Source organism: Pinus tabuliformis, chromosome 6, assembly GCF_031772625.1.
Source record: "Pinus tabuliformis cultivar Carrire ecotype Pingquan chromosome 6, CPIR1, whole genome shotgun sequence".
Taxonomy (NCBI): Eukaryota; Viridiplantae; Streptophyta; class Pinopsida; order Pinales; family Pinaceae; genus Pinus; species Pinus tabuliformis.
In genome coordinates this window covers 329,657,992-329,679,673 of record NC_142292.1, presented here as the reverse complement: position 1 = coordinate 329,679,673, position 21,682 = coordinate 329,657,992, and the positions used below count along the sequence as shown (strand labels likewise).

Here is a 21,682-nt window from a genome sequence, read left to right as displayed (position 1 = left end):
ACCATTACAAGCTACAGAAGGGAATAAATTAGTTCCAACACAACTCATCCGCTCACCTTCACAAGTTTGCGAATAATAGGGGTTTTATTGAAATCTTTTCTGTGTTGTTTAATCAAATTATGAAGCAACTGCAGACCTGCATTGTTTAAATAACTCAAAATCATTATTAGGAGAAAAAAAAAAATAAAAACAGAAAGAATATATATATATAAACACACTATATTTCCGCAATCTAGGATTAAATACAACAAAATTTGTCCAGGGATAAAAATATAACAATCAGAAGAAATACCGTTCTTATCTGCAATATCCATCAACACAGTGCGTGATTCTGTTTTGAGTAAAGCATCCAGCACCATTGAAAGATCTCTTGTACTGAATGCAAAACGAGAGATGTTCAGAAAATTAAAAAATCATTGTGTGAATAGCAAAGTGCATGCAAGTTCATAAATTCTAAATGGACATTGAACAGATATATAACCTGCCAGATGCCTCGCCACTAGCATCACCCGATGCAGCAGTTAAAACCAAAAGCTTTAAATAATGCTTTGCAACATCCTGCCCAACCAAAACCACCAAAAAGACATGTAAAATATGGATGCTTAACATTATTCCTAAAATTCGTGAATAACATAGACTTTTACCCAATAAATTCTAGGTTTTCATATAATAAGAACGCAAACAAATTACATACACTATTTAGAAGTTATAGCCTATGACTACAACTACACTAGACTTCTTATTAGCACCCTACAGATGTCATGATAGACTCCCCAAGATTCAGCTTATCCAGATACCAATGATGGGCAATGTTCAACAACAAAATGTAACACACCCAATTCCACAAGCACTAATTAAGAGAACATATTGTTTATTCAATAACATACAGTTGAAACTTGATGCACCTTGTCATTCGGTATTATTGGCAATTTTCCTAAAATTTGTTAATAATATAGATTTCTACACAATAAATTCAAGGTTTTCATATAATAAGAATGCAAACAATTTACATACACCATTTAGAAGTTATAGTCTCTGACTACGACTACACTAGATTCCTTATTAGCACCCTACTGAAATCATGATAGACTCCCCAAGATTCAGCTTATCCAGATACCAATGATGGGCAATGTTCAACAACAAAATGTAACACACCCAATTCCACAAACACTAACTAAGAGAAAATATTGTTTATGCAATAGCATACAGTTGAAACTTGATGCACCTTGTCATTCAGTACTATTGCCAATTTATCGCCAGCCGTCCAAAATTTAAATTATCAGCAATATCGAAGAAATTATCGGGAAACTTTAAAAAATACAAAAATAATCCTTCTTTTTCAATTTGTTAACTTCTAAAGCAACATCAAACAAACACATTGCTACAAAAATATGAAAATAAAATTGATATATAAGATGTCAAGTGGTACATTTGATATCAATTCTGAAATATGATATTTGCTCCGAGTCATAACATGTGACAGAATAATACAAAATCATATCAAAACAAATATAAATGTATCTCAGGAGACGAATCATGGCAAGGAATACAACAGGTTTCCCTTTGTTTGCTTGATGGAAAATGCTCACAGCATCCTTGGAAAAGTTATTAGAACTAGAACAAAAGATTGGTTAACGAAAAAATACATAAAATATAAATCCCAATTATTATACACAAATATGCAAAGTTTCTCATTTATATGGCAAGGGTGCATATAACCAAAATATGCATGAATGCAATCCATATGTGAATCAAAATAGATAAACAGGGGCTCTAAATGGCCTCTAGAGTCCAAAAAAAATCATGCTACAACATATATCTATATAACATCAAAAGCATTGCCCATATTGGCATCCGCCTCATAAAGATCACCCTCTAAGCATTAAAATAGGATAGAAAAAGCTTAACATGCCTAACAATTTTGCTCGAGTGAAACGTACAATTTTACAAAGGTCATGACAGAGGAGTTCAACAGTCAAAGCCACCAAAATCAAGGTAGATAGAGGGCTTGGTGTTCTTGATTAAATGTCAGTTCCATACCCTCATACATCACAAAGCCCAATAAAAACATTTCAATCTTGTCAATCCTGAAATCCTGAAAACAATTAAGTCTCCTGAATTTTGAATGGGAATTAAAATTCTACTTTCTATATGAAATCCAATGAGGTTGGAACCATTGTTTTAAAACCAGGTCCGTCTAACTCGGACTCGTCTTGGTTGACCGAGCCAAACCTGTGCCCGGACCGGCTTGGCCAATTATCCGATTTGGCAGTCGGTCCGTTACCAAACTGGCCAAGTTGGTCACCGACTCGACCAATTCGATAACGGACAAGACTGTTCGGCGAAGCCCTACTTAAACCAGCCGGCCTAGGAGGCGGGAAAAAAAGGTGGCCTGGGCGGATTTCAAACTAATTTTGATTTGTTTTAATGTTTCCCTAACCACTCTACCCCTCTCCCATGCCTATAGAAGCGACCCAACCCCCTCACATTTCCTCACAACTATCTCAATGCATTTGTGTGAGCATTTGTGATGAGTTTGTGAGGAGTTGGAGTTGGTTTTTGGAGAAGCATTGAGAAGGTTCTTGGGCAATCATTGGAGCAGCATCGAGGAGTTGGTTTTTGGAGCAGCATTTCCCATTGAGGAATCGGTTTTTGGAGCAGCATTGAGGAGGCTTCAGATATGTTTTTTTCATTTCTCAAATTTTCCATTGTTTTTCTTTTTTTCAAATTTGGAAATTGAAGAGAGTAAATTTTCTAGAAAAAATTTAGAGTTATTTTTTTCTACTTTTCATTTTCAATTCCAATTATCAGAAATGGCTCCTAGAGTGAAAGATGTTGGTTGGGCATATGCTGAGATTATTGATAATCAAATCTATTGCGAATTTTGTCATAAAAAAATTAAGGGAGATGGAGGGGTCATTCACAGGCTGAAACAACACTTGGCTGGTATTAGAGGCCAAATTGTCCCATGTGCAGCACCAGCAAAGCAGATTGGGGAAATTAGTGCTGAAAATAGTACCAAGGAGAGGTGTTACTAGGATTTTATCCATTTTAGCCTATTGAAAACAATAATTAATTTTGTCTCTATGATATTTATGAGTTATATTAATGTCATGGGTGGAAAACGTACTTAGAAGTGTTGTACCATGTACTTTTCTAATATTAAAGTCACTTGTACTTTATACAGTGACTTTATGTGTAAAGTACAAAGTGTGCTTTTATAATATTAAAGTGAGGTGAAAAATCACTTTATGAGAAAAATAGAAAAAGTACGCAATTTGAAAAAGGTACTAGGAGACTTTTAAGTGATGGGGCCAATGTATGAGAGGGGTCATTTGGCAGAATTGATCTCAACCACACATCTTGAGATTTGAGGATGAAATCTCAACCATTGGATCTTAGTTTTAGGGATTCAATCTTTTCCAAGGAGATTGAAGAGGAAAAGGGAAACTCATTCTTCACTTCACACTTGAGAGAGAGCTTGAAGAGAAGAGAAAGAGAAAAAACTTCATGAAGGGGGAGACAAATTGCAGCTAGAGAAAAGGAGTTCGAATCCCAAGGAGGAGAACTTTTAGCAGGCACGAAAATCGAGGAGGAAATAGAAGCATGATTTTCGAGGAGATGAGGCATGGTGCTTAAGGGACAGCAACACAATTTTCAAGGGTTTTTTGGGCCCAGTTTTCAAGGAGATTACAACAGTTGTCAGGCCCGAAATTCGAGGGACAAATGCGGTATTGCGAAAATCAAGGCAATGTTCAGCTGTTGTCAAGCGTGAAAATTGAGACAGACTGTCACCTAAGTCACAGGACACATCCCTCGTGGTCTTGTGCCCCATATTTCACGTGTCGGACACTAAACATGCCCTAAAACGTGTCAAAAACGTTTTTCTTCATGTCCTCCAATCGAGATACGTGTTTTGGACGTGGCGAAAACATGCCCTGACGTTTTTGGCTCTTAGGACACGTGCCCCATGAAAAGTGACATTTAAAACCTGCAACATGGTTTATTTTTGGGTTTTTTTGTCATTGTTCGTTAGCGAAGTTGAGTTTGCTCACTGTCGAAATCAAATTTGTTGTGCAATGTGAGGAATTCCATCAAATTCGAGTGCAATGCTCACAACTTCACATTGAGAGCACAGTTCACAACTTCACATCGACCTGGAGATGAAGGAGACGAGTGTTCATGTGCTTTGTTGAGAGTTTGGAGCACTTAAATTTCCTGTAAGTTGTGTTATAACCTATGGAACTTAACTTTATTATACACTAGTGACCATGTATAGATCGTGTGTTGAAATAAAAAGGCCAGCTCCCCATCATGTGCTCACTACTCAATACACCTTCGAGGTCTAAAGGGAGGGAAAAATCGATTAACGCTCTGGTCAACAGTGAAGTTTGAACACATATAAATTTATAATTTATAAAACTACCTCATGTGAAGTTTGAACATGATCGAACCTATTTGAAGTTGATAACAAATGTTATAACATGAACTATGAACATCACTTATGTAGTAAATTAATAAACAAACTAGTAAATTACTAAATAATAAATAGTGTATACTAAATACTAAATAGACATCATCATGATTCATATCTATATGGATCAGGCACTATATTTCAGTGTTTTTTTAATATATATATATATATATATAAAACATGTCCCTTGTGGCCTGTTTCCCAAGTCCCCATGTCTCGTGTCGAATACTCGTATATACGTGTCCTCCGTGTCTTGTGTCCTCGTGTCATGTGACCTATACTGTCACCTTTCAGCACAAAATCCGAGGCACCTTCCAGCACAAAAATCAAGGCAGAGTTTGCACAGCTTTCAAGGCATGATTTGAGCACGAAATTCGAGGAGCCGAGCTGTGAAAAAAATGCAGAAATTCTGGGCATGTAATTTTGTGGAAATCTAAAAAATTCAGTGGGCACAAATTTCCAAAAAAAAACATTTAATGCTACAGCCGAAAAAAGAGATAAGTATTGTGTTTGTTTTATGTACTTTTTTTAAATTTCTCAAGCAATAAAATCCTCCTTTGAAGACTGGTTTTCCCCAAGAGGCTGTGGGGTTTTTTCAAGGTCAGATTGACCAAAAATTAGTGTCTCAAAAGTGTTGAATGCTTCCATAATTTTTGCATTAATTATCAGTTGATAGGAAAATGAAAAATTAGTAGAAGCACTCTTTAATGTTTGCAATAAATGCATACTGAAATTTATATCAGCATGTCAAAACATGTGGGTTGGGCCTAAACAAACACATGCAAACTTGTGAACTAGGTTAAGGGTGCAGATCACTAAAATTTCTACATGGTATCAAAACTAAGTTAAGGCTCATATCTCAATTTTCACATAGCTGATAAAGAGCGCAGCTAGCATCTAAAGTCTTCAAAGAGTGAACCAATACTTTGAAACATTGTTAGAAACCCAAAGACTTCAACAACTCAGAGGGAGGAAGGTTCTAGCTCCTAGATTTGCTCCAATTTGTTGGTTGTGGGGTCATGGCTACTGGGTTGAGAGTAGAGGACAGATTGGCAGGGGCTGAAAACTTTAGCCCATGGAAGGAGAGAATTATGCTTTTACTGGAGGAAGTTGAGGTGTGGGATGTTGTTGAAGCAGTTGTAGAGGCACCCACTGATCCAACTCAGTTGGTGGAGGCCAACAGGAAGAATGTGAACGCAAAGAGGATCCTTCTATATGCCTATCAGATGTGGGAGTCCTTGGTCTCTTTACACGAGAGTTCTAATGAGAACAGGAAGATGGTGTTGAGACAAAAGCTACGCAACTCCTAGATGACCAAGACCGATAGTGTGACATCTTTCCTCACCAGAGGCTCACTTGTGAAGGATGAGTTAGTTGCCATTGGAGAGGTTGTTCTAGAGGAGCAGTTGGTTAGGATTGCCTCAGATGGGTTCACCAAGAAGTGGGATGGTTTTATCCATGGCTTGGTGGTCAGAGAACGCTTTCCTGGTTGGAGAAGGATGTGGGACAATTTCATCCAGGAGGATATCAAGAGGAGTGCAAGGGGTGGCAGCAAGAGTGGTGGGGGAGGTGAAGAAGAGAATGTTGCTCTTGCGGCAAAAGGCAATAAGGGTAAGAAGGTCAAGAAGGGGTCTTCTAGTGGAGCAAAGCAAGAGAAAGGGAAGCAGAAGGCTAAGGAGAAGGACATGAGCAAAGTGAAATGCTTTTCTTGTGGGAAGATGGGTCACTATGTTGTTCAGTGTCCCAACAAGAAGGGTAAGAAGAAACAAGGAGTTGCAGCTTCAGCAGATGTGGATGATTTTGCAGCTATGTTTGATTCAGAGTGTGCTTTGGTGGTGAGTTTAGCCACTCATGTCACATCTTCCCGTGCATGGTTCATAGACAATGGAGCATCCTGCCATATGACTAGAGTTAGAGAGCACTTCACAAGCCTTTTAGAGAATGATATTGACTTGGAGGTTGTGTTTGGCGACAACTCCAAAGTCAAAGCGGCAAGTATGGGGGAAATTTCATTTCAGAGAGAGTCATCACCTCCTCTTAAGGTAATAGATGTTCTTTATGTTCCGGGGTTGAAGACGAATTTAATATCAGTCTCTAGCTTGGAGGACAGGGGGTATGAGGTACTGTTTTGAAAGGGACAAGTGTTGATATATCCCAGGGGATCCAGCGTCAAGTCGGCTCGTGCGATTGGAGCTCGTGGGGGTAGACTAAACAAACTTATGTTTCAGCCTCTTAGAGCTATGGTACCACAGACCAATAGCGGTCAGTTATGTGAGCTATGGCACAGGAGATGGCCCACTTGGACCATGAAGCTTTTAGGATGTTGAGGGAGATGGTTACAGGTTTGCCTGACTTCAGCACAGAGCATCATGATGTGTGCAAGGGGTGTGCTTTAGAAAAGTACACCAAGACACCTTTCCCAAGCAGTGACAGCAAAGTTGCAGGTCCTATGCCCCATATCTCATTGAGTGGATATGAGTACTATGTGACAGTCATTGATGATCACTTCTAAAGGACCTGGATTTACTTCCTGAAGACCAAGGATGAGGTCTTCCATAGATTTCAAGAATTTAAGGCTCTTGTGGAGAACCAGACAAGGAGGAAAATCATGGTGTTGAGATCAAATAATGGGGGCGAGTGTTGGAAATAATACTGGGGGGTGAATCAATATTAGAAATTTAACAATTTTTCATTTCCATAAACAGATTGACATACGCTACTTTTGTTAATTCAACCTGCGTATATATGCAACTGTGTTTAGAGAAAACCGAATAATTTAGTTAGCTAATCTTAATCTGTGTATCAGAACCATAAAACAGTAATCAAGTGCAGTAAACAGTACAGGCAATCACACACATGAACACAAGATATAAGGTGGAAACCCAATGTGGGTGAAAACCACCTGCTGCAATTCGTTTCTATCTTCTTTTAATAAGAAACTTCTTTTTACAATATTTTTGTACCGGTGCAGTCTTATACCAGTACGCAGGCTTCTACTTGCAGAAGGCTACAACCTTCTCTCGTTCTCCACCTTCTCCTGGAAGGGAGCTACAACCCCCTTAGCTCTTGTACTAGCGGATGTACTAGTATGTAGGTGCTGACCTACAGAAGGCTACAACCTTCTCTTTTCTTCCAGGGACCACGTTTCATAAATTTTCAGACTGGATCCATCAATAACATCAATCAAACATCAAATATTTCTGCATCAACCAATCTCCTTTGCACCAACCAAAAATTGAATCAAACAATCACTTCTCTAAATGTTGTAACCAGAATACAATAACAGTAACCAAAAACCAATCCTGAACCCAGAACACTGCAGCAATAAGCAGAAGTAGCTAAGACATATTTTATGAGACGTATGATACTTCAATATGTAGAAACTGCGTGCATACGCTTCTATATTAAGGCAAACCTGCGTATACGCTGTTATGAATTACTGAACCAGCGTGTATACGCGTCCTTGCTATGCTGAACCTGCATACAGATCTGTAAAAGATAATTTACCCTTTTCAACTATTCAGACATCAGTTATACCCAGATCATCAGATTTACAGATCAAGTCATGCGCCAAATATAAAATATCAAAATCACACAAAGATACTTCTCTTCAAGCCTTAAGATCTTGACCCATCAATAGAACTTCTTCTAGCGCTCAAGTTCCTCCTTGATTCAAATCCAGTTATGCACCATAACCCAATGACCAATATTCTAGATCTTGCTCTTCATTAGATATTCAATTGCTTGAGTGCCTTTGCCTAATGATCTCCTCCTCCTTTTATAAACTTAGGCCTTACTCAATACCATGGTCCAAAACCACTTAGAAGCAATACCTTGGACCAAATACCTGGAGTCAACACTTCGGTCAAGATACCTTGGATCAATACCACGGGTCAAAATATCAAGGACCAAATACCACGGACCAAAACCAAGTTTTCCAACATGTACGTGCTTTTCCTTGCGTGAAAGTGCATGTATACGCATACGCGCCTTCTAGACTTCTAACCTGCGTGTATACGCGGCTTGGTCAAGTGGAACCTGCGTATATCTCTTTTCCTTCATTCTGAGAGCCTGAACTGTGATCTGTCATCTGAGTGAGTTGCCATCAAGGACAACACCTGTGTCATAGCGCCAAACCTGTGTCATAATGCCAACAATCTCCCCCTTTGGACTTGATGGCAACCCCAAGTCACTCAAAGTCATTCTCCCCCTTTGTCATCAAGGGCAAAGGGTTATGCTCCCCCTGAGTACATGCTGAAATCTATGCTCTGCTGTGCTGTCCATGCTCCCCCTGACTGTAGGCAAGGTTTGCAAAAAGATGTTCTACAAGAAAGAACATGACTCTATACATCATAAATGACCTTCCTATCACTAAAGACTCATACATACATCCATCTCCCAACCAAGTGGGGATATACCAAAATTGACTCATCCACCCAACCACGTGGGGATATACCAAAAATTTATACATGATAAAACAAGAATATTACATCATCCATCCCAGGCATAGTGGGGAAATAAAATAGGTCGTTACATGACCTTGATAATAAAAGAAATACATGACATGGAGACCAAATATCTAAGACAAGACTATGATAGTCATTAGCAACTATCATCAGCAGCATTTGTCAATCACCATCCAGACCAGCAACCATGATCTCCCTCTGCACCTGTTCCACCTGAATCAAAAACAACTGTGAAATTGTACCAAGATCTTCTAAGGTAATGCGAACAATGCACTATTAGAATTTAGAAGTATATGCTCCCCCTGAACCTGTGCTAGATGATCAGACCCACATCAGATTCTTTTCATCCTGAGTCTCGCCCACTGATATTCTTCAAACCAACATATACGCAACTGTATCCACAGAAACCGGCGTATGTACACGGATATGCTTCATGAAACTCGCGTACAACCACTGTTCTCTGAAACAAATAAGTGTTAACAGCAAGATGATGCATCAACTACTCCCAGCTTCTATCTGAGGTATTCAAATGTCTCTCTGGGCAGTGGTTTGGTGAATATATCAGCAACCTGTTCCTTGGAGGGGACATATTCCAATTTGACTTTTGTTCAAGCACTTGTTCCCGGAGAAAATGATATTTGATAGGTATGTGCTTGGTCTTGGAATGCATGACAGGATTCTTTGAAATGCTGATTGCACTTGTATTATCACATAGAACGGAGATAGGTGGAGTACAAGTGATTTGAATGTCTTGCAATGTTTGCATCATCCAAGGAGTTGTGTGCAGCAAGATGCAGCAGCCACATATTCTGCTTCAGTGGTAGATAATGCAATTGAACTTTGTTTCGTGTTGATCCAAGATACTAATCTACATCCCATAAAGAATGCACCACCACTAGTGTTTTTTCTGTCATCCACGCTTCCTGCCCAATCTGCATCTGTATATGCATGAAGTGTGAGATCTGTATCTCTAGGATACCATAAGCCATAGTTTTGTGTTCCTTGAAGATATTTGAAAATCCTTTTAACTGCCTGAAGGTGTGCTTCTTTTGGGTTTGCCTGGAATCTTCCAACTATTCCCACTGCATGCATGATGTCTAGTCGGGTACCTGTCAGATAGAGCAGCCTACCAATCATGGATCTATAGGTTGGTTGATGTACTGTTACCATAGGGGTACATACTGGTTTTGAATCTTCCATGCCATATTTCTTCAAGATCTGCTTGAGATACTTGGTTTGTGATAGAAAGATACCGTCTTTGTTTTGTTGGACTTGTAAACCAAGAAAATATGTGAGCTCACCAAGCAAGGACATTTCAAATTCTTTCTGCATCACCAAGGCAAAGTTTTGACTCATGGCTTCTTCATTGCTACCAAAGATGATATCATCAACATACACTACAAGTATTAGCAATTTATCATTGTCAATTTTTATATATAGATTGCTATCTGTTGATCCTTTTGAAAAACCTTGTTGATGAAGGTATTTGTCCAGACGATAATACCAAGCCCTTGGAGCCTGTTTAAGACCATAGAGAGCCTTTTTGAGTCTGCATACAAGTTTTCGATCATTTCCAAGGATAAATCCATCTGGTTGCTCAATATACACTTCTCCTTCTAAGTCTCCATTTACAAAGGCAGATTTCACATCCATTTGATATACTGAACTTCTTAAAGCTAGAAAGAGCAAGGAACATTCTTATGGCTTCAAGTCTGGCAGCAAGTGCAAAAGTTTCTTCAAAGTCTATACCTTCTTGTTGAGCATACCCTTTACAAACAAGTCTGGCCTTGTTTCTAATAACATCTTGATTTTCATTCAGCTTGTTTTTTAATATCCATTTGATGCCTATGACATTCTTATCATTAGGTCTAAGAACCAATTCCCAAGTGTTATTCTTTTCAATCTGCTCAAGTTCTTCATTCATGGCCTTGACCCAGCGTTCATCTTTGCATGCTTCACTTATATTTCGTGGTTCGACGGAGGAGAGCAATGCTAGATAGTTTGAAGCTTCTGTAATAGTTCTTCTTGTTTGTCCACCTACCTCTTTCTGCTCCAAAATTTGAGTCTTTGGATGGTTCTTCTGGACGTACCTGGATGGAGTCTTTTCTTCTACCCTTATCTGTTCTTCTGGTGCCTCATAAGTTTCTTCTTCAGCATTAGTCTGATTTGATGTTGAAGGATAGTCTTCATCATCTTCAAAATCTTCGGTTTTTATCTACTTTGGATTGTTGCTTGCTTCATCAACCACCACATCAATACTTTCAACAATTTTACCAAGTCTTTTATTGTAACACTTATATCCTTTACTTCGAGAAGAGTAACCAAGGAGAATGCCTTCATCTGCTCTAGGTTCAAACTTGACAAGCTTTTCATCAGTCCTTTTGTTGTAACATTTGCTTCCAAAAACTTTACAGTAGGAGTCTTACCATACCAAAGTTCATGAGGAATTTGAGTGTTGTTTACCCGGACGTTTGTTTTGTTGAGAATAGTAACGGCAGCAAATGTAGCTTCACCCCAAAAGGTTGCAGGAGTTCCAGACTCATCAAGCATAGCACGAGCCATTTGTTGAACCGTTCTGTTCATCCTTTCTACCACTCCATTTTGCTGAGGAGTCCTTGCAGTAGAGAATTCCCTTCTTATTCCATGTTCTTCACAAAAGTCGAAAAATTCATCCGAGGTAAATTCCCCTCCTCGATTAGACCTGAGGCATTTGATTTTGCAATCTGATTCATTTTCAACCAAGGCTTTGAAAGCTTTGAAATTTTCGAAAGCTTCGTCTTTATGCTTCAGAAGTCCTATCCAACACATCCTGGAAAAGTCATCAATGAACAATATAAAGTATTCTTCTCCACGAGGTGACTTTTTCCTTGATGGACCACATAAATCAGTATGGACAAGTTCAAGTGGCTTACTAGCTGATCCTTCCTTCTCAGGGAAATGTGTTCTGGTTTGCTTACCAAACTGACATGATTTGCATATTGTATTGTCTAGAATTCTGATGTCAGGAAGATCGCAAACAGCCTAACATTTGCATGCTTTCCTTATCTGAGGGAAGCTTAGATGCCCCAATCTTCTGTGCCATAGCCAATGTTCATCATTTTTGCTTAGATAGCATTCTTGTTGTCCTCCCTTGAGAATGTATAAATTATTTGGAGTTCTTATGCCTTTGATCATTGTTTCTCCTGTATCAAGCTCACGAACAATACATCAATTTGATCGAAATACTACCTCATTTCCTTGATCACACATTTGACTAACACTCAACAGATTATGCTTTAAACCATCAACATACATAACATTTCCAGCTTTGACCTTTTCTTTTAAGAGAACAAACCCTTTACCTTTTATGGCTGCAAGGGTGTCATTTCCAAATGAGACCTTCCTTTCCTTTTCTAAGGCACTATATGACTGAAGTTCTTCTTTATCACCTCTCATATGTTTCGAACATCCACTGTCGATGTACCACTGATTTTCCTGTCCTTCCGCATATAAGGCTATACCACATCTTTCTGTTTGCGGTTCTTTCTTTCTCCATGTTTTGGGACCTAATGAAAATTGCTCCTTCTAAGATGTTTGTCGAAACTTACTCCTGCATTCAGAATCTTCATGACTGAAGTTGTTACAAATAGAGCATTTTATTTCATTTTCAAGAGCAGAAAAGTTATTGTAGGTCCTCTTCATGATCCCAGTCACACTCCTTTGATTTCGTGCTTCTCTAGTCATGATGGTCTTGTAGGCAACACATTGAGCAACTTTGTGTCCAAATTTATGACATGAGAAACATTGGCCATTAAAGAAATTCCTACTATTTTCAAATCTACTGACCAGGTGATTGTAGTTTCCATTGATATTCATTCTTGAAGCAAATTGGGAATGATTTACCTACGGTTGGTTGTATCTTCTGTTCATCCTTGAAGTAAATTGACCCCGATTTACCTGGTGATCCGCTTTATGCCTTTGTTGACGATTGTCAACCTATTCATTTCTCCTTGCTGCATCAAGATAACTTTTGGAGGTGGATGGCTTCTGCGCTTGAGATGCTTCTTCAATATATCCAAGACCTGTCTTTATTGAGGAGAACGATGCACTTTGATAATCTAATCTAAAGTTTTAGATCCTTTAACAAATCTAAGATTAAGAGCTTTTGTTTTCTCAATATCTTTTCTAAGTCCCACAATTTCACATTCTAACTTTTCATTGTGTTTTTCCCTTTCAGCAAGTTGGAATGTCAGAGTATCTATAATCATACTCTTTTCTTCCAAACAGATTTTAAGTTAGAAATTTCTTCATAGAGATCATCTTCATCTATAGCATCCAAGAAATCATCATCTTCAAAAGCCATCAAAAGTCTATAATCATTACCATGTTCATCTTCATCACTATTTGAAAATCCATCGATGTCTTCATGTGTATAATAGCTCTTCTTACTTACGCTCGCTTTTCTATTCCATTTAACTGGTTCCTTACCTTTATCAAGCTTATCTTTATGAGGACATTTGGCTGCATAGTGACCGACTCTTCCACAAGCAAAGCATTTGAAAGGTAACTTACCTCTGAATCTTCCAGAACCCCGTTGAAGGTTCTTGACAAAATTTGATTCTTCCTCTCCTTCTGACGTACGTCCTGACTCATTGTATTCTCCTTTTCCTGAAGCTTTGAATGTGGCTCCTCTCATGTCTGATGGACCCCCTTTTCTAATTTCAAAAGCAGTTAGGATTCCGTGCAGCTATGACATAGTAATACTCTGAAGATTATGCGTTTCTTCTATGGCAAAACTTTTGATTCAAACTTAGAAGACAAGGATCTTAAAACCTTTTTCAACTAAAGTAACTTCTTTTATCTCTTCACCCAAGTTTTTCATGCGATTAACAATCTCATCTATACGTAGGAAATAATTAGCTACACTTTCATCATTGTGCATTTTGAGAGTTTCATATTGAATTCGAAGAGATTGTAGTTTTGCACGTTTTACCTGGTCGTCTCCTTCATAGCTTAGAATGATCTTGTCCCATATTTCTTTGGCGGTTTTGAGCTACATAACCTTGACGAATTATGATTGTGATAGACTCCCCAATAGAGTATTGACAGCCTTTGAATTTGTTTCATAGTGCTTTTTACCTGCCGCATCTGTAGGAGTTGTTGCTGGAAATGTGTATCCTCCTTCCACGATATCCCAAACTTTTGTTCCAAGAGATTGAAGATACGCTGTGGTTCTTACCTTCCAATAGATGAAGTTACTCCCATCAAAAATTGGTGGCCTGATGAATGCCTCTTTTTCGTAGTTGCTCATGATGATAGATCTTCCTTCAAGCGATCAAGCTTCTTCTAAAGGACCTGCTCTGATACCAATTGTTGGAAATAATACTGAGGGGGGGGGGTGAATCAGTATTAGAAATTTAACAATTTTTCATTTCCATAAATAGATTGATATACGCTACTTCTGTTAATTCAACCTGCGTATATACACAACTGTGTTTAGAGAAAACCGCATATATCTTACAGACTTATAATTTAGTTAGCTGATCTTAATCTATGTATCAGAACCATAAAACAGTAATCAAGTGCAGTAAACAGTACAGGCAATCACACATATGAACACAAGATATAAGGTGGAAACCCAATGTGGGTGAAAACCACCTGCTGCAATCCGTTTCTATCTTCTTTTAATAAGAAACTTCTTTTTACAATATTTTTGTACTGGTGCAGTCTTATACCAATACGTAGGCTTCTACTTGCAGAAGGCTACAACCTTCTCTCGTTCTCCACCTTCTCCTGGAAGGGAGCTACAACCCCCTTAGCTCTTATACTCGCTGATGTACTAGTACGTAGGTGCTGACCTACAGAAGGCTACAACCTTCTCTTTTCTTCTAGGGACCACGTTTCATAAATTTTCAGACTGGATCCATCAATAACATCAATCAAACATCAAATATTTCTGCATCAACCAATCTCCTTTGCACCAACCAAAAACTGAATCAAACAATCACTTCTCTGAATGTTGTAACCAGAATACAATAACAATAACCAGAAACCAATCCTGAACCCAGAACACTGCAGCAATAAGCAGAAGTAGCTAAGATATATTTTATGAGACATACGCTACTTCAATACGTAGAAACTGCGTGCATACGCTTCTATATTAAGGCAAACCTGCATATACGCTGTTATGAATTACCGAACCAGCGCGTATACGCGTCCTTGCTATGTTGAACCTGCGGACAGATTTATAAAAGATAATTTACCCTTTTCAACTATTCAGACATCAGTTATACCCAGATCATCAGATTTACAAATCAAGTCATGCGCCAAATATAAAAGATCAAATCACACAAAGATATTTCTCTTCAAGCCTTAAGATCTTGACCCATCAATAGAACTTCTTCTAGTGCTCAGGTTCCTCCTTGATTCAGATCCAGCTATGCACCATTTCCCAATGACCAGTATTCTAGATCTTGCTCTTCATTAGATATTCAATTGCTTGAGTGCCTTTGCCTAATAATCTCCTCCTTTTATAGTCTTAGGCCTTACTCAATACCATGGTCCAAAACCACTTAGAAGCAATACCTTGGACCAAATACCTGGAGTCAACATTTCGATCAAGATATCTTGGATCAATACCACGGGTCAAAATATCAGGGACCAAATACCACGAACCAAAACCAAGTTTTCCAACATGTACGTGCTTTTCCTTGCGTGAAAGTGCGTGTATACGCATACGCGCCTTATGGACTTCTAACCCACGTGTATACGCGGCTTGGTCAAGTGGAACCTGCGTATATCTCTTTTCCTTCATTCTGAGAGCCTGAACTGTGATCTGTCATCTAAGTGAGTTGCCATCAAGGACAACACGTGTCATAGCGCAAAACCTGTGTCATAATGCCAACATCGAGTATACCTCTGCGAAGATGAGAGAGTTTCGTGGGAATGTTGGCATCAAGAGGGAGCTCATTATGCCTTATAACCCTCAGCAAAATGGAGTGGCAGAGAGGAAGAACAAGACCATTGTGGTTGCAGCTAGAGCGAGCGATGTTGCATGATCATAGTTTACCTTTCTTCTTGTGGGCCGACGCATGTAACACGATTTTTATTTGCAGAACAGGAGCCCACACAGAGTCTTGGGGAGCAAGACTCCTTGGGAGGTGTATACGGGCAAGAAGTCGAAAGTTGGGCACATCAAGATATTTGGGTGCTTTACATATTCACACATCCCTGAGGGGAAGAGGACAAAGTTGGAGCCCATTGCAGAGAGGGGTATCCTAGTGGGTTACAATGAGACCAGCAGCCTACCGTATATATCTTCTTGCACAGAGGAAGATTGTCTTGAGAAGGGATGTGACATTTGAGGAGGAGAGTGTTAACATTGGCAACTAGGGCCAAACTCCATGTGGGTCATATTATTAATGACAACTGATATTTTTCTTGGACTCCTCTCATCGAGAGGTGTAAGATTGATCTAAAGATCATCCGATTCCGATAAGTATTCATGGAGATATGATTTTAACAATTCGTCAAGGTTGGCCATCAACTAATCTGCCCCTCTTGTGCTCCACGTTTTACTATAAAAGGAGGAGGTCTTCAAGTCATTTACACACTCACTTCTCCTAAGATCTCTCTCCACTCGTTTGGGTTTAGTGGCTAGAGAGGTCAAGAGGGAGAAGCCCTAAAATATGGAGCCAAAAGGAGCCCTAACAGTTGTCTAAAGGAGGCCCTAATATGCAGGCAAAGGGATCCCTAACAGTTGTCTAAAGGAGGCCCTAATACGCAGCAAAGAAGGAGTCCTAACCGTTGTCTAAAGGAGGCCCTAATCCGCAGATCTAAGGAGCCCTATACGCAGCCAAGTGGAGGCCCTAATCCGCAGAAAAGAAGGGAGATCTACCCATTGTTTAGGGGAACTTCTACACACAGCAAGGCAGCCCTAATCCACAGACATGAGGAAGCCTTAAAGGAGCCTTAGTTGTATATCTACAGAAGGATTAAACGTGCCCTAGACGCAGTCTATACATGGTTGAACGCAAGCCTAAACGCAGTCACCTTAACACTATTCTACGCTGCATTTGTGGAGGGTTTCATGTGCCCTTAGACTGTTGTGACAAGGGATCGGAATGGTTCCTTATATGCAATCTCATGACTGCCCTAGCCACGGGAAAAGAGAAGGTTACAGCAGTTCATTAGTGGGACGATTTGGGAGGTCTACTATATCAAGGAGGACTGTTATGATGCAGCATGGAGGGCAGCAACTCATTAGAGGACAACCATAGTCATTAAGAGCAATTATGGCCCAGCTTAGATGGGTTGTTAGGGACTGTGGTCAGTACCCTAATCAATCCCTGAATTGCAGCATTACAACATGTTCAAGAGTTGACATTTCTATAGACTAAATGTTGCTGCATTAATAATGATTGGACTTCATCTGGGATATGTTTGTTGCTATGTGCTAGGCCACAGGCCATAGCACCATAGCAAGAGTTGTTATGGGCAGTGTATCAAGGTGTGTAGCACAAGTGTATCAAGGTGCAGCACAAGGGGATGAAGCGTGATAGGCACAGTAAGGTACAATTTGAAGATGCAGCACAAGGAGGTGCAGCATGATGATATGGTGCAGCAGCATGATGTGTGCAGCACGAATATGAAGAGCAGCAAGATGGGTATAGCATGATGAGGTACAACTCAACAGTGATGCAACATGGTGCAGCTCTGTGATGAGACATGGTATGATGGTGCAGCACTGTGATAGGGTGATGGAATCACATGAGTCCATATCAGTTACCTCATGAGACATCTTCTTAGAGAAGATCTACGCTCTTATCTTGTCAAGTCAAAGTGTTGACTTCTGATGGATATGTACTATCTCTCTCTCTCTCTCTGCTAAACTATTGAAGAACATATAATAAGAATTGATCAAGGGTTTCCCCACATTGGGGTTTGTCCCTGGCTAGCGCCACATCTTGTGTCCTCTTGTCTTGGCTTGTCTTCTGCGATTTATGTTTATGTTCTATCTGCAGTTTACTTTAATGCTGATGTGATTGCTAATCTGGAAAAGATATTGACCTAACTGTGAAAATTGAAAAAAATTGCTCTAAGCATAGAACATACCTAAAACTAACATGGTACCAAAACTGAGGTGAAGACAAAGCCCAAGCAAGAGTGAAAGAACAATCATCGAAGACAGTTGCGCAAGGACAAAAGGATCAATGGATTCCTCATCCCTCTTCTAATTCACCAAGGGTGAAGTCAAAGCAAAGAATATTATCAGAATGGCGCAGCGGAAGTTTTTGATGGCCTACCTAAAGATCACTTCTATGGGAAAATCAGATCTAAGGGTGGAAGGAAAGGCAGATGCCTTGGTTGAAATAAGTTTGGCCATCATGCGAAGGAGTGTCTGACTGGCAGGGGCACATCACTTGATGATGATAACAATCATTACAGGGACATCTTCAATGATCGAAGGAATGATAGGTAATGCCGGTCATCAAGGATACGGTCGACTCTTCAGAGAAAGCAAGGAACCCTAGGTATGAAGAATCAAATGTTGTTTCTGATAAGATAAAGAAGTGTTATCTTGTATTGGCTCTCTCCTTCAGATTCTTTGGGAATCTCGCTTATTGATTGTAGTGCTTCAAGGCACTCCATCAGATAGAAGGGTGCTCTCTCTCTAATTTGGTAGAGATGGAAACATTCGTGGGATTATACTTGGAGCTGATGCCACCTATCCCGGAAAGGGTGTTACCCCTCAATTGAATGAGGGTAACTCAATTCATTTACAGAATCTCTTTTATGTCCCTGATAGCAAAAAGAACCTGGTGTCCATTTCAGCAATGGAAGTCAAAGGTTTCAGGGTGGCATTCATCGATGGAAAGGTACATTTTTGAAAATGAAATTTTCAAAAATGTTTTTATTCGTGGGTTCAGGGTTCGCAATTTGTGTCAAGTTGCAGGATGGTCCATTAGGGATCATGACATATCTCATCTATAACACCTGAAATCTACTTTATGAGGCCCTAACCAATGTGACTCAGATGGTGACTCGGATACCTGAATTCAAGAAGAGCATGAAGGTACATGTTTGAGATGTACCGAAGGAAAATCTTACAAGGGGACCATTCCCCTCATGTAGCAAGTCCATAGGTTTGGAACAACCCGTGGGGATTGAGATTCATGATTGGGAATCTCATGTATACAGGTGGAAGAAAGGCCTCTATGGCTTGAAGTAAAACACCCCAGGCCTAATATGAGAGGATTGATAGCTGTCTGATGAAGCTGAGATTCACTAAAAGTGAAGTCGATCCAAACCATTGTTTGAAGGTTGTGGATGATAGACCTCTCATACCAGCACCTTCTGAGAAACGACCTATTTCTGACAGGTGCAGACCCTCTCACTTGCAGAAGTAAGAGGGAGTTGGATTCCAGATATGGAATGGTAAACTGCAAGCCCATGACTACCTCGAGGATCTTAACTTTCAGAAGTTATATGGTGGTGATGCCGGACCAGATTTGGGAAATGCCTCTGAGTTTCATAAACTCATCTGCATTGATGTTCTTGGTGAACTTCCGTCTGTATATATGCTTTGCAGTTAGCATGGTGAGCTCATATTTGGTTGAGCCTCACTAGATTGGTGCCAAGAATCTTCTAAGATATCTTCAGGGCATAATCTCTCATGGATTGAGATACACTGCCGGAAATATGACACTGCATGATTATTCGAATGCTGACTGGGCAGGCAATGTGGAGGATCACTTTTGCAATTCTTGGTGTTGGTTTTCTCTGGATTCTACTTTGGTATCATGGATGAGCAGGAAGCAGAAGTCAGTTGCTATAAGCACCGTCGAGACCGAATACATAGCTACGAGTATGATCTCATGTGAAGTTGCCTGGTTGTGGAAGCTCATCAATGAGTTGTTTGTACACATGATGAATACCACTGTGATTCTTTGTGACAACCAGGGGGGGATTCGATTATTGAGGAATCTCATATTTGATGATTGCTCCAGCAGATAGACATCAGATACTACCTTATCTGGAATATGGTAAGTCAATGAGCGAGGAGGCTCCATCGCATTAAGACTAATGTACAAGTCGCAGAGTCTTTGTCAAAGCCCCGAGGAAAGGTCAAATCTGTGATTTTCCCGAACGACTTGGAGTTGTTGAGAGACCTTCGTATAAGGGAACTACATGTTGCATGCATTGAGCTCTGGGAGCTCTAGGGGGCTTGGGGTACTTATTGGAGCAACATACGACTGCAGGGAAACTCACCCTCCCCTGGTGGTGCGCTATGTACAGGGTAAAAGGGCCAACCTTTCCCTATGATACCTCATGGCGACTATGGAACAAGATGATTAGTTATCCTGTGGGCCGGGATGATTAGTTCTCCCGTGGCAACTATGGAACAGGATGATTAGTTCTCCTGTAGGTCTGGATGATTAGTTCTCCCATGGAAACTGTGAAACAGGATGATTAGTTCTCCTGTGGGTCAGGATGATTAGTTCTCCCATGGCGACTTTGGGACAGGATGATTAGTTCTCCGGTGAGACAAGATGATTAGTTCTTTTGTCAAGGTATCCTAATACAGTCTGGGACTCATGGGAAGTACCTCTCATCTGATCAATGAGCAGGGAAATGGGGTTAGGGACCATAGTAGTACTATCGATGGATGCATCGTTGTATCTACCGTACTCCCTATGATAGGATGACCTTCATTGATCTGGGATCAGTATGAGTGGTCTGAGACACTCTCTTGTGATATTGATCTAGGATCAATGAACCTGACTTTGAGTCAGTAGAGAATGGTATGAGACATTCTCGATCAGTTCTTCTTCTTCATGGCTCAGCAGAGCAGAGTAGAGCAGTGCAGGGCACTGATGGAAGAGATAGTACAATCGGACATTTGAATCAGCAGAGATGGATCTCTCCTTAGTTGAGAGGGAGTGTTAAAATTGGCAACTAGGGCCAAACTCCATGTAGGTCATCTTATTAATGACAGCTGATATTTTTCTTGGACTCCTCTCATCGAGAGGTGTAGGATTGATCTAAAGATCATCCGATTCTGATAAGTATTCATGGAGATATGATTTTATTTGTGTTATGGGATAATTCGTCAAGGTCGGCCAGCAACTAATCTGCCCCCTCTTGTGCTCCACGTTTTACTATAAAAGGAGGAAGTCTTCAAGTCATTTACACACTCACTTCTCCTAAGATCTCTCTCTCCACACGTTTGGGTTTAGTGGCTAGAGAGGTCAAGAGGGAGAAGCCCTAATACGCAGCCAAAAGGAGCCCTAACAGTTGTCTAAAGGAGGCCCTAATACGCAGCCAAAAGGAGCCCTGACAGTTGCCTAGAGGAGGCCCTAATACGCAGCAAAGGAGTCCAAAGAGCTGTGTAAAGGAGGCCCTAATCCGCAACTCTAAGGAGCCCTATACGCAGCAAAGTGGAGGACCCAATCCGCAACAAATAAGGGAGACCTACCCACTGTTTAGGGGAACTTCTACACACAACAAGGCAGCCCTAATCCGCAAACATGAGGAAGCCTTAAAGGAGCCTTAGCTGCATATCTAAGGAAGGGTTAAACGTGCCCTAGACGCAGTCTATACATAGCTGAACGCAGGCCTAAACACAGTCACCTTAACACTATTCTAGGCCGCATTTGTGGAGGGTTTCATGTGCCCTTAGACTGCTGTGAGAAGGGATCTGAATGGTTTCTTATATGTAGTCTCATGTATGTAGTCTCATGACTGCCCTAGCCACAAGAAA

At 40.2% G+C, this 21,682-nt stretch overlaps 1 protein-coding gene across 2 annotated transcripts in view; it reads right to left on the bottom strand.

Annotated features, from left to right (window-relative positions):
• LOC149258646 (uncharacterized) overlaps positions 1-21,682 on the bottom strand; it is a 147,240-nt gene that overhangs the window by 45,722 nt on the left and 79,836 nt on the right. For both annotated transcript variants that reach the window (XM_089415635.1, XM_089415638.1), the window contains exons 12-14: positions 482-558; positions 293-375; positions 57-136 (exon numbers count right to left, since the gene is read on the bottom strand). In XM_089415635.1, the coding sequence (XP_089271761.1) occupies positions 57-136; positions 293-375; positions 482-558 (240 nt within the window). The remainder of the gene's footprint in view (positions 1-56; positions 137-292; positions 376-481; positions 559-21,682) is intronic.